At 41.3% G+C, this 13,681-nt stretch overlaps 1 protein-coding gene across 2 annotated transcripts in view; it reads right to left on the reverse strand.

The window, feature by feature from the left end:
- arhgef4 (Rho guanine nucleotide exchange factor (GEF) 4) overlaps positions 1-13,681 on the reverse strand; it is a 73,378-nt gene that overhangs the window by 13,877 nt on the left and 45,820 nt on the right. For both annotated transcript variants that reach the window (XM_080865768.1, XM_080865767.1), the window contains 4 exons: positions 10,148-10,327; positions 9,750-9,950; positions 3,692-3,871; positions 3,186-3,418 (listed from right to left, as the gene is read on the reverse strand). In XM_080865768.1, the coding sequence (XP_080721894.1) occupies positions 3,186-3,418; positions 3,692-3,871; positions 9,750-9,950; positions 10,148-10,327 (794 nt within the window). The remainder of the gene's footprint in view (positions 1-3,185; positions 3,419-3,691; positions 3,872-9,749; positions 9,951-10,147; positions 10,328-13,681) is intronic.

Genomic DNA, 13,681 nt, shown 5'->3' on the forward strand with positions numbered 1-13,681 from the left:
AACAGACGAGATAGGGGAAGCAAAACTGAACATAACATGCACGAAACAAGGGGCTGACAAAATAAAACAGGAAAAACAACACAGAGAGAGTGAGGGACACGGAGAGACTAAGACAACCTCGACACAGAAGGGAACTGAGAATGAACGAGGACTGAGAACTAGAAATATAGACAATAACCCAGGAAGCACGGGGGGAACATCAAAGGCACGAACAAATCCAGATAAATCCAGAATACTTTTCTCAAAACACAATACAATGTTGATTCAAAAGTCCAACAAACAAAACATATGATGAAACAGACCCAGGGATCCTAAACTATAGTATTGCTATGTAAAGCAAAAGACAGATATTCCAGGTCAAATTAAGGTCTTCCAAAGGCACAATATCCTCTCCAGCCTATGAGTTATGTGTTTAAGTTAAGTTAAATGCAGTGTCATTTCAACATATAAATGGATGGACTTACAACAATTATTTGGCTGGGCACTGAACCTGACAAAAAAGTCAGAGACATCAGATAAACACACTGAAGATGATGGATAACAACTAAAACTGTTTTTTGACTTGTCCAGTTAGAGTGGACAAGGATAAATAGAGTTTTAATTCATCTTTAACAGTGATGGATGGATGGACGGATGGATGGATGGATGGATGGATGGATGGATGGATGGATGGATGGATGGATGGATGGATGGACAGATGGATGGACGGACGGATGGATGGACGGACGGATGGACGGATGGATGGATGGATGGATGGATGGATGGATGGATGGATGGATGGACAGATGGATGGACGGACGGATGGATGGATGGATGGTTGTTTGCCGATTTCGGTTTGGATTTTGCTTGTATGGGAGCAGACACAGTCTCTACGGGGATGGAGTTTTGGGGGTTTACTGGAGGGTGTTGCTATAGGTCATCAGAACAGCCTGGCGCTAAACTGCAGAGCCTTGGATTGGTTCTGCTGCGGCCCATTACCTGCATGTCATTCCCACACACTCTTTCTTCCCTTGCTTTACTCGTCACTCATTGCACTGTGCAAAGAATGAACAGTAAAGGCAAAAATCAATCAATCGATTTAGATAAATGCTGATAAAATACAGTGACCAGCTATAATGAAATAATGTATTTGCACATTTTTGGGACATTTAAGGTGATGCACTTGCATTTATATTGTGCTCTTCTAGTCATACTGATGCTGCAGTGCTTTAGACTTTCTTTTGGGCACTCCTCCCTCTAGGGCAGTGGTGGGCAACTCCAGGCCCCGAGGGCCGGTGTCCTGCAGGTTTTAGATCTCACCCTGGGTCAACACACCTGAATCACATGATGAGTTCATCACCAGGCCTCTGGAGAACTTCAAAACATGTTGAGGATTTAGCCATTTCAATCAGCTGTGTTGGATCAAGGACACGTCTAAAACCTGCAGGACACCGGCCCTCGAGGCCTGGAGTTGCCCACCTCTCAGTAGTTTGTTCACCTCCATCTCAGTTCATACATCCTCATCTGTCACACTAATCCTCTGCATGTCTTCCTTCACTACATCAATCTTTCTTCCTCCTGCCTGACAAGTCCATCTTGAAGATTCACTGTCATGGACTCTGGGGTGTTGGCCCGAGTTTGATGTTCTGTATTTGAGATTCTACTGATACGTATGGCTTTTGTATTTCTGGCGGAGGTGTGGTCCCTGGCTCAGCTGCAGGGCAGGGGTGGTGCAGTGAGCTCAAGGGGCAGTGCCGGGGAGGTGGGACAGGTGCGTGGAGTTTAGTTAATGAGCTCTCTCTCTTCCTTCGTGATATAGTGAAGCCGGAGCTGAGAGTGGGGAGGAGTGTCATAGCGCAGCTGAAAGCTGCACGCGTGGGTGCTGAACCGAACGACAAGAAACTGTCAGTAGTGTGCCACGTAAATAAAGAGAAAATAAACACGGTCAGTGTTGTGGTCCTTGTCACAGTATTCTTTTCTTTGTAGCTCTTATTCTTAGTTTTAGATTCTCCTTGTGTTATAGTTAAGTTCTTTAGTTTTGGTTTAGTGACCATTCCTGCTTTCCTTGTATCCTGTTGTCAAGTTTGTTTGTTAGACGTCTGTTGTTCGTACTTCGTGTTTTACTTTGTTAGTCATCTCTTCTGTTTGGTGTTTAATTTTCCTTCCCCCATGATTTGTGATTATTCTGATTTAGTTGAGCTGTGTTTCCCAGGTGTTTCCTCACTGCCCATCACCCTACTGTGTATTTCTCATTCCTGTATTCCCCTTATTCTTTGTCAGTGCCTCAGTTCCTCTCACCCTAGCTTGTTCCTGAATGCTTCTTCTCAGTTTCCTGTGCTGTAGTTGCTAGCTTACTTTTTTAACTTTCACATTTTCCTCATTAGATTTGTGTTATGTTTTATGGACATTTTTTTAGGCTTACAAAACAGGTTGTATTCTGTTTATTGGGCACTTTTGTGTATCTGCCTTGTCTATGGACAATTTAGAATGACCATTAACCTAACATGCATGAAATTGGACTAGAAAGAAACTGGAACACCTGCAGGTAGACATGCAATTCTCCGCACAGAATCCATCTCATACTAATATATTATTCTTGTTTTCCTTTTATGGAAGTTTCCGTGACCCCTTGTCTCTATATGTTCCTCCCTGAGCCTGGTTCAGCCACACGTCTGAATATTTAAGAGGTCTTCCTGTTAAAAGGGAGTTTTTCCTTCTCGCTGTAGGCAATCATTGTTTGAAATTCAGTTTAAGGCAGAGGCTCTTTTTTTCCCTCAATCTGTGTATGTCTGAATATCCCACTAAGATTTAATGCTGCATCACTCTTAAGAATGAAGATGAAACCCAAAGAGTGTGTAAACTTAAAACTTCAGATAACTGCATCTGACCACGTGATGCCCTGGTTAAGTCTTTAGGAAATCTTAAATTCTGAAATATCACCACTTGTGATTCTGTTATTCTGTTATACTCACATGTGCACACGGGCAACTGTTGAAATCGAGAAAAAGTCATCATTAAGCTATTTTTGCGCTTTCATTTGGAGAAAAGCTTTGTTGGTGGCCTGACACAGAAAAGCATGTGACTGTCTGCATGGATTTTTGGATTCGTCTACTGATGAAATGTATGTCATAGAGAGGAGCCAACTGGACCCTCGCTAGCTCGGGAGCACTTAAATTCTGACAGTTTGTCAAAGAGCTTACAGTCACCTGTGCTGAGGGTTGGTATATTTGAGCAGTTCTGCCAGCTGCAGCGGGTACTTGCAGATCTTCTGAACTGGAGTCAGCAAAAAACCATCCAAAGATATGTCAATCATCTTCTGAAGCAGTCGGCAAGCCTCAAAGAAGAATACATACTTGTTGACCTTCATCAACTTGGAGAGTTGGATGCAGGCATTGGGGTGGTTGTTGCAATACTCTGAATAGATCTGGAAATCTGTTTGCTGAACACAGACAACAACAAGTCGGGCTAGAGGTGAGAGAATGGTGTGGGAAGAGTGTTTAATATGTGACTGAAAACACCTCTCAGACCTGTCATGAAACATCATAAAGCATTTTCAATTAATCAGGCAAAAAAATGTAGGTGTAATATAAGCACTATGAAATGGACAACTCAGAAGGACTGAAAGCAGAAGTGTGTGTGTGGGTTAACTGGTTTTCTAAAGGTTTTAAGAAAACCAGTTGAAGATTTTTTGTTGTTTTTTGATTCAACTTACATGTTCAAGGAAGCAGCAACCAATCTCACTCAGATGTGGCTGCTCCTTGTTGAACTTCTGCTCGAGACCTTTGAGGAACTTCCTTTGGAATCGGTAGATCTCTTCGATATTCCCAAAGATGGTACGAAGCTGCTCTTCAGTGAACATGTCTGTCCTTTTGCGGCACTGTTTGATGTAACCCTGAGGGGCAGAGACAGGAGGAAAACCTGCTGATTTTAGATGTCAAACATACACAGAGCACAGTGTGTTCACAGACTAACTGTTCTCTCTCATTTTTCCACTTGGTTTGAATTTGGTCATTTGTACATTTCAGACTATCTCAGAGTTCAGGCCCAGATTTCCTGATGCTGGAGGACAGATTTCCAAAGTTCTTTTTCCTACATGCAGGTCAGGTTTGGGGGCCAAATAAAGGGACTTAGAATCACTGACAGGATCTTGCTGGGGGGCCTTGGGCGCTGGTGGAGAACGTCCAATGTGCTTTTTTGCTCAGCATGCTGCTGTCCAGTGCAGCTTGGTCTTTGCTGTTGGTTGCAGCCACTTGGGGCCTCTGGGCTTATGTTGGTTCTCATTATGCGCATGCTCACCCCCCCCCCCCCCCCCCCCCCAATCAAAATGGGCCACAGTGTTATCATTTCAGTAGTAATAAGAATGAAGTTTATGAAGTTTAGGAGTATACTTGCCAACATTTAGATGTAAATTGTCCTTTGTGTAAGTGCAGATGGGTGTGAGAACTGGAAAAGTGGTTTTTAAAACTTGTTATGAAAGTGTATATGCAAATATATATACACAGTGGGGCAAAAAAGTATTTAGTCAGCCACCGATTGTGCAAGTTCCCCCACTTAAAATGATGACAGAGGTCAGTAATTTGCACCAGAGGTACACTTCAACTGTGAGAGACAGAATGTGAAAAAAAAATCCATGAATCCACATGGTAGGATTTGTAAAGAATTTATTCGTAAATCTGGGTGGAAAATAAGTATTTGGTCACCTCAAACAAGGAAAATCTCTGGCTCTCACAGACCTGTAACGTCTTCTGTAAGAAGCTTTTCTGTCCCCCACTCGTTACCTGTATGAATGGCACCTGTTTGAACTCATCATCTGTATAAAAGACACCTGTCCACAGCCTCAAACAGTCAGACTCCAAACTCCGCCATGGCCAAGACCAAAGAGCTTTCGAAGGACACCAGGAAAAGTATTGTAGACCTGCACCAGACTGGGAAGAGTGAATCTACAATAGGCAAGCAGCTTGGTGTGAAAAAATCAACTGTGGGAGCAATCATCAGAAAATGGAAGACATACAAGACCACTGATAATCTCCCTCGATCTGGGGCTCCACGCAAGATCTCATCCCGTGGGGTCAAAATGATCATGAGAACGGTGAGCAAAGATCCCAGAACCACACGGGGGGACCTGGTGAATGACCTGCAGAGAGCTGGGACCAAAGTAACAAAGGTCACCATCAGTAACACACTACAACGGCAGGGAATCAAATCCCGCAGTGCCAGACGTGTTCCGCTGCTGAAGCCAGTGCATGTCCAGGCCCGTCTGAAGTTTGCCAGAGAGCACATGGATGATACAGCAGAGGATTGGGAGAATGTCATGTGGTCAGATGAAACCAAAGCAGAACTTTTTGGTATAAACTCAACTCGTCGTGTTTGGAGGAAGAAGAATACTGAGTTGCATCCCAAGAACACCATACCTACTGTGAAGCATGGGGGTGGAAACATCATGCTATGGGGCTGTTTTTCTGCCAAGGGGACAGGACGACTGATCCGTGTTAAGGACAGAATGAATGGGGCCATGTATCGTGAGATTTTGAGCCAAAACCTCCTTCCATCAGTGAGAACTTTGAAGATGAAACGAGGCTGGGTCTTCCAACATGACAATGATCCAAAACACACCGCCCGGGCAACAAAGGAGTGGCTCCGTAAGAAGCATTTGAAAGTCCTGGAGTGGCCTAGCCAGTCTCCAGACCTCAACCCCATAGAAAATCTGTGGCGGGAGTTGAAAGTCCGTGTTGCTCGGCGACAGCCCCAAAACATCACTGCTCTCGAGAAGATCTGCATGGAGGAATGGGCCAAAATACCAGCTACTGTGTGTGCAAACCTGGTAAAGACCTATAGTAAACGTTTGACCTCTGTTATTGCCAACAAAGGTTATGTTACAAAGTATTGAGTTGTATTTTTGTTATTGACCAAATACTTATTTCCCACCCTGATTTACGAATAAATTCTTTACAAATCCTACCATGTGGATTCATGGATTTTTTTTTCACATTCTGTCTCTCACAGTTGAAGTGTACCTCTGGTGCAAATTACTGACCTCTGTCATCATTTTAATAGAATAGAATAGAATTAAACTTTATTGTCATTGCACATGCACAGGTACAGGGCAACGAAATGCAGTTTGCATCCATCCAGAAGTGCTTAGTGATATAGATATATTACAATATATATTAGCAATAATATAGATATGTAAGTATATTACAGAAATGGGTCTATTATGTTATAATGTACATGGTATGAAGTATGTTGTGAATATTCTATAACTATAAGTATGTACAGGCTGTAGTGAGTACAAGCTATGGACAGGATATGGACAGGATATAAATATGAAAAACTATACAGAATATGAAATAAATAACTTTACAGGAATCTGAGATATACAGCTATACAGAAATGGGAACTGTGCAAGTTGTAAACAGTTGTAGGGTTAAAAATTATCGTATGTACAGAATGATTGTTTACACAGGGCTATACAGTAGTGCAGTTAAGGTAAGTGAGGGTGTGGATAATTTCTACAGAGGCTATATTTTAAGTGGGGGAACTTGCACAATCGGTGGCTGACTAAATACTTTTTTGCCCCACTGTGTGTGTATATATATATATATATATATATATATATATATATATATATATATATATATATACATATATATATATATATATATATATATATATATATATATATATATATATACATACATATATATATATATATATATATATATATATATATATATGTATGTATATATGTATGTATATATATATATATATATATGTATGTATATATGTATGTATATATATATATATATGTATGTATATGTGTATATATATATATATATATATATATATATATATATATATATATATATATATATATATATATATATATATATTAGGGGTGCAACGATATTCGTATCGATATTGAACCGTTCGATACAGTGCTTTCGGTTCGGTACGCATATCTATCGAACAATACAAAATTTGTAATTTATTTTATCAACTTTCCTTCTGACGATGCTGTCTGTGTTGAGCGCTCAGTGGATCTGCGTTCAACTACTCCGCCTAGGCTGCACTGTCGAGCGCAGATCCACTGAGCACTCAACACAGACAGCATAGTCAGAAGGAAGAGCGCAGGGCAAGCTAGTGAGACAGAAGTTAAGCTCTCCTTGCAACAGGCAAATTGAACCTCCCTCACCCTCATTCAGATCTGGCGTTTGGAATTATTTTGGTTTTCATGTGACGTATGACCCTGAAGGTAAGCGAGTCATGGACTAAAGTAAAACAGTATGTTGGATGTGCCACGCAATGCTCAATTACATGGGTGGGAGCTAGTGTGTTAGCGCAGTTAGTTCGTTAACGTGTTGGCCGTCTAGCCCCATGCACGGGGCGATCGGCGGTAGCTCGTTAACGGAGATTTGCCGTGTTGTGGCGTTAAGGTCATTTCAACGAGATTAACCTGAAAGCACTAGTGGGAACACAACGAATATGACTGCACATTTACGCCGACATCATCCTAGTGCAAAGACAAGTGGAAGCAGACAAAAAAAACAAGCAAGCATGCTACTAACTTTAGCCGAGTCATTTAGACAGCCGTTAGCACATGATTCTCCTTATGGGGACCTGATATGTTTAATATGCTGCTGAGAATATAGCCCAGAAGAAGCGGATAGTATAGCTTTTATTTTGGAAAGAGCCATTTCTCTGTAAACGTGGTGATTAAATTTCCTCTGCAGCAGCATTTTAACGTGAGCAAAAGGAGCCGTGAACGTACGAGGAGAAACGTGATGAAAATTAAATTCTCGCTAGCCCTGTATTCCTCAATCAGATACAGGGCTCGCAATATCGCTAGCCCGATGTCCCAGGGCTAGCGATTTTTCCCGTCGGGCTATTGTAGGAAGGAAAAATATATGTCAATGCTTTTGCATTCTTTCAGAAATGTAGTTTGAATTTGCGCTTGTTTTTTTGCTTTCACTTTGCAATCGTGCGAACTGTGTATAGAGAGCGACAGCACTGATCGGTGAGTGATGATAATTTGTGCACCAATTCCTCTGACATCATCTTATTAATCGTTAGCTTACTATGCAAACATGACAAGTGAAATCTCCCGCAGCTTAAACATGTGAGAGGTTGATCGCGCAGAGAATCGCTGAGCTTATGTGAGTGCGTGTGTAAAAGCAGCAGGATTTATATTTGACTACGATGACCTGGATGACTGAGAACCTTCACAGACAGATATATATATTTTAGTTCTGCTGAGCCAAATAAGACAGGTCAGGGTGAAGAAGTGACAGCCAAAGAAAAGCTTACCACAAAACGGAGAAGTTATGACAAATCAGACTATAAGGCAAAAAGAAAGTGCAGCTTTATGGTTTCATGGACAAAAGAATTTCTGGGGCTGCAATATGACGAGCTAAATAACCAGGGCTGCACATAAGTGGTCCACAGGTGCGCATTCGCTGTCAAAATAAAAAACACGCACAAGGGTTAGGGTTAAATTTAAAAACTGTACTTTTGAGTTAAAATATATATTTATAATTTTAATAAATGACAAATTAAAAAGGCATGAACATTTTTTTTGTATCGAAAAAATATCGAACCGTGACACCAAAGTATCGAACCGAACCGTGAATTTTGTGTATCGTTGCACCCCTAATATATATATATATATATATACATAGATAGATAGATTTGTCGTTAAAGGAAAGAGCCAGAAAACTCATAAATGTATACAAAGCCAAAGTAAATAGTGCCCAGGGAGTGAGTGCTTTGGTGGAATTTTGCATTCTTGGAGTATTAACCTTCTCTTCCACAGGGTGTCTTTGGTCCTGTCTCCCTCTCCTCAAACCAAACTGGCCGCCCCCTCCATGAGGGAGGTTTCTTCCTTTTAAAAGGGAGTTTTACCTTCCCACTGTTGCCAAGTGCTTGATCTTTGGGGCTCCTGTATTATTGTAGGGTCTCTGTTGCACATTGTAAAGGGTTTTGAGGCGAATCTAGTTTGATGTATAAATAAAACTGAACTGAACTGAATTCTTACATTAAAGTTCTGACCTGGAAGATGACATGTCTGTTGAAAATGTGACTCTGGCTTGTTGTACACTTTAATAAAGAAGCATTGTTTGTCTTTTTTTTTTATTACAAAATATTGCACGTTTTAAAGTCTTGCTCTTAAAAAAAAGAGGCAACAACAAAAGCTAAGAGAGGGTTGTAATTCATTCAGCAAGTCCCTGTGCTGGTCTGTACTCTGCCCACAGTCCAAAGACATGATTTACTCATAAATATCTACATTTCATAGATATTAATGTGAATGTAAATGACAGTTTGTCCTTATTTGTCAGCCCTGTGATCAATCCTCAGGCCTCTTATGCATTAACAGTTGGGCTAAGCTCAGTGACACTCAGGTGCTGGAGCTTGTACAAGCGGTAAAGAAAATGAATCGAAGGATGTAACCTGTGTATACATTATCATGCACCCTTGACTTGAATCAGGCTGCAGGTTAAATACTGTGGGGAGTGTGTGTTGACACTCAGAACAGGTGTAATACAGTCATTCACAATAAAGTTCGAGCTGGTCAAGCAAATAATGGGATGAGAAAAATGGCAAAATGAGATGGTCAATGAAACTACGGGAGAATTTAGACATTTAGAGGGTTGGCAGATATATTGGAGACATACAAGAGAGTTAAGCAGACAAAGTTCCTCATCTAGAAATCGATTTCTAGATGAAGCTCGAACAGATATGTCCCAAGTAAAACACCAATCAATTTCAATGCAAACCTCACAGATGTCTTTCAGGTGCTTGATGTAGTCTCTCTCTGTGCTCATAATCTCATTGATGACATTTGTTCTCATCTGCTCTTTGCAGGGTAAACCAGGTCCCAGCAACAGGCCCAGACTTGCCCGGTCCTCTTCTCCAGCCTGAGCCTCCTCTAGGTGGGCCAGATACTCGTCCATGGGTTCGTCCTGGTTCACACGCAACTGGAGAATGCAGGCAGTGTTAAAAGTATGCAATGACTCTAAGTGGCTCAAATAATAACCCTGTCTTTCAATGTCATCTTTTTCTTCACAGATGCCAAAGTTTAGTAGCAGTTTGATGTCTTTTGATATATATCCCGTATATCCTTACCTGGATGATTGAACATGCACCAGAGTACAGTCAGAACAGAGTTTCTCACCCGTACAAAGCTGGCAGGGAACCAGCCCTCACTGTCCATGATGCGACCCCACCACCACTCCTTGTTAGTTGCATCCACTACTTCAATGACATCACCGGCCTTGAAACCTAACTCCTGGTCATCCATGGTAACATGGTCCCAGAGCCCCTCTGCATACACCACACTGCCATCACTGATGAGCTGCAGAGAAACAACAACAGGAGGGACTGTGGTCACATACAATCAACTTCTGGTTGGGACTGCAGTAGAGTCATGGTATACAGGATTAATGTAAGAACTCTTTCAGCCTTCTAGCCAGGTACAGGTGTGGTCTGAAGCTTGCATACACGCTTCATGGGCATGAATGTTGTGGTCATTTTGGGCATTGATTTCTTTTAACTGTTCCTTTTCTTAGGGTGAAATGAGTGTACACATCTTTACTATATCCTGGGTCTGTTTACTCAGTGAGTTTAAGCTTTTTGGATTGTAGTTTTTCTTTTCTTTAAATCTCTTATTCTTGGTTTTCCTAGGGTTTGTATTTTTCCATGTACTTTTTCAGTTTCCTGTTTCTGGAATCGGATCTACTTTAGGCACTCATGTAATTAACACTCATCTTTACAGACACCTCCATGCATTTGAGTCCGCACGCTTCCACCACACTCTGCACAGCAGAATTTCAAGTTTTAATATATTTTTGATTTTTTTCTAATTCACACAGGGTCAAAAGTCTACATACAGCCCTACTAATATCTGGTAAAATATCTCTTAGTAAGGTGCACCTCAACCAGATGCTTTAGATATGCCTGAATGTTGTTGATGGCTAAGTCTGGCTGTATATTTGTCCACTCTTCTTAGCATAAGTGCTAGAGTTCACTTAAATTAATTGGTTTCCTGGTATGGCCCTGGCTTTAAGCACAGTCTACAAACTTTTGAAAAGGATTAAAGTCAAGGCTTTGGAACGGCCAGAATTAATGGGCCATTTCTAAACAGCTGCAGATTCCAGGATTCAATTTCAGCTCAATTTTATTTATATAGCACCAAATACCATAACAGGATCAACAGCTCAAACTGTATGTAAGTACAAGTTAAACGGATAGAACAATTTGGTAGTATGTTCAGGAACAACCCAGGAGCCACCAAGATTAAAGCCTGCCGTTAACGGCTGTGTGTGCTATCATTTTGTGTTTTGACAGCGTCCACAGAATAAAAAATCACTGAGAAGCTAAAATCAAATTAAACTTAGAAGGAGATACATTATGGAAGAAGAAGAAACAGAGGAAGCACTTTTCTACTCTCCTGGAGTACTCTATCCAACACGCCGCATTCACCCCATACACACAAGCACTATTATCTATACAGTGAGTGCTTTCTAACTATCATTCATACGCATTCATACTCCAATGGATGCATCGGAGAGCAAGTCGGGGTTAGTATCTTGCCCAAGGATATTTGGCATGCAAACTGGGGGAGCCAGGGATCAAACCACCAACCTTCCGGTCAGCAGCTGATCTGCTCTACCTCCTGAGCTACAGCCACCCCTCCCAGATGGGAGCAGTGTTACTGAGGAAAACTCTGAGGTGATCATCACGGTGCCTTGTATGCTCCACCAGGTTCACTGCGCCATCATGGCTTCAGGCTTACAAAGACCATGCATAATTTTGCTCAGCCTCACATTTCTGCAGACACAACATAAATCCTGATGTATCAGCTGAGCATCCCTCCTCTCTGCTCACTTGTCTTTTGATTTAGATTTTAATGACACAGCAGGACCTCATCTGAATGTTAATAAAATATACAAATTATAATAGATAAAAATACATCTCTTAATGAGGTTTGTGCTGATGGAAAATGATGACAGAAGCTGACTGACAATAGCCAGTCAATGGGATTTTAAGTCGTTTCAACACTGGCTCATTAAACATCAGAATTGTAATAAACCGATTCTGCTTGTGACCTAACACTTCTGCTAACACAGATGTATGTGTGTGTGCATAGACACATACACACACAGACACACAAAATCGTACCCACACTTCTGCTCTGACAGTAATGTGCCTGTATGGAGCAGTTACAAAGTTCCATTGCCACTGGAAAACATCAAACCAGGGGTATCAAACATAAGGCCCGGGGCACAGAATTGAGCAAATACCCAAATCGGGCACATTGGATGACACTGGAAAATGCAAAGGAGGACATGAATTTTGAGCTTTTAATCAAATTTTCACAAGCATCACAGCTTAACTTACAGATAATTGGGTGATATGGTACTACAAGGTCATTAAGATAAGATGGGGCCTGATTATTTAAGACCTTGTATGTGAGGAGCAGGATTTTGAATTCTGGATTTAACAGGAAGCCAAAACAGGAGAAATCTGCTCTCTCTTTCTAGTCCCTGTCAGGACTCTTGCTGCAGCATTTTGGATCAGCTGAAGGCTTTTCAGGGAGTTTTTAGGACTTCCTGATAATAATGAATTACAGTCGTCCAGTCTGGAAGTAATAAATGCATGAACTAGTTTTTCAGCGTCACTCTGAGACAGGATATTTCTAACTTTAGAGATGTTGCGCAAATGGAAGAACGCAGTCTTACATATTTGTTTAATATGTGCATTGAAGGACATGTCCTAGTCAAAAATGACTCCAAGGTTCCTCACAGTGTTACTGGAGGCCAAGGTAATGCCATCCAGAGTAAGGATCTGGTTAGATACCATATTTCTAAGCTTTTCAGGGCCGAGTACAATAACCTCAGTTTGATCTGAATTAAGAAGCAGAAAGTTAGCGGCCATCCAGGTCTTTATGTCTTTAAGACATTCCTGCAGTTTAACTCATTGGTGTGTGTTATCTGGCTTCATGGACAGATAGAGCTGGGTGTCATCTGCATAGCAGTGTAAATGTATGCTATGTCTTCTAATGATACTGCCTAAGGGAAGCATGTATAATGTAAACAGAATTGGTCCTAGCACTGAACCCTGTGGAACTCCATAATTAACCTCAGTGTGTGAAGAGGACTCTCCAGAGTGTGATTAAAGTGGTGGGTGGGTTCTTTTACATTTTGAGAGAGATTAATAACTAATAGCAGGTTAAATGCTGTGTTGAGGCTGTCATTTTTATCATCCCCACTTGGGGTACGCTCCCATAGGGCTTAAAATCTGGGACTCTCCACCAGCTGCTCTTAAAACCAAAGAAGCTTCTCTGATGAGGGGTGAAACGTCTTCAAGAAACTTTAGACACTTTTCTTTCCAAGCTCCTTAGACTACGATGACCTGAATGACTGAGAACCTTCACAGATACATCCACATGGTTGTTAAAATCACCCACAATAATTGAATGAAGAAGAACCGCTCAGTGCATCATGGACCTAGACTTATTGTAGCATAACTAAAAGAGGAGTCAGGGTCATCTGATAGAGCCCTAAGTATACGCTTTATAAAAATGGAAAGTTTTAAGTCTGAAAATAGAGAGGGTGGAGGAAGCTTGTGTTTGGGCAAACTTGTGATTGGGCTGTGTGTTTTTGCCCTGGGTTTCTAGATCTAGGGACTGTCCAATGTTAAAATTTTA

The sequence above is a fragment of the Rhamphochromis sp. 'chilingali' genome (assembly GCF_963969265.1).
Source record: "Rhamphochromis sp. 'chilingali' genome assembly, chromosome: 18".
Lineage (NCBI taxonomy): Eukaryota > Metazoa > Chordata > Actinopteri > Cichliformes > Cichlidae > Rhamphochromis > Rhamphochromis sp. 'chilingali'.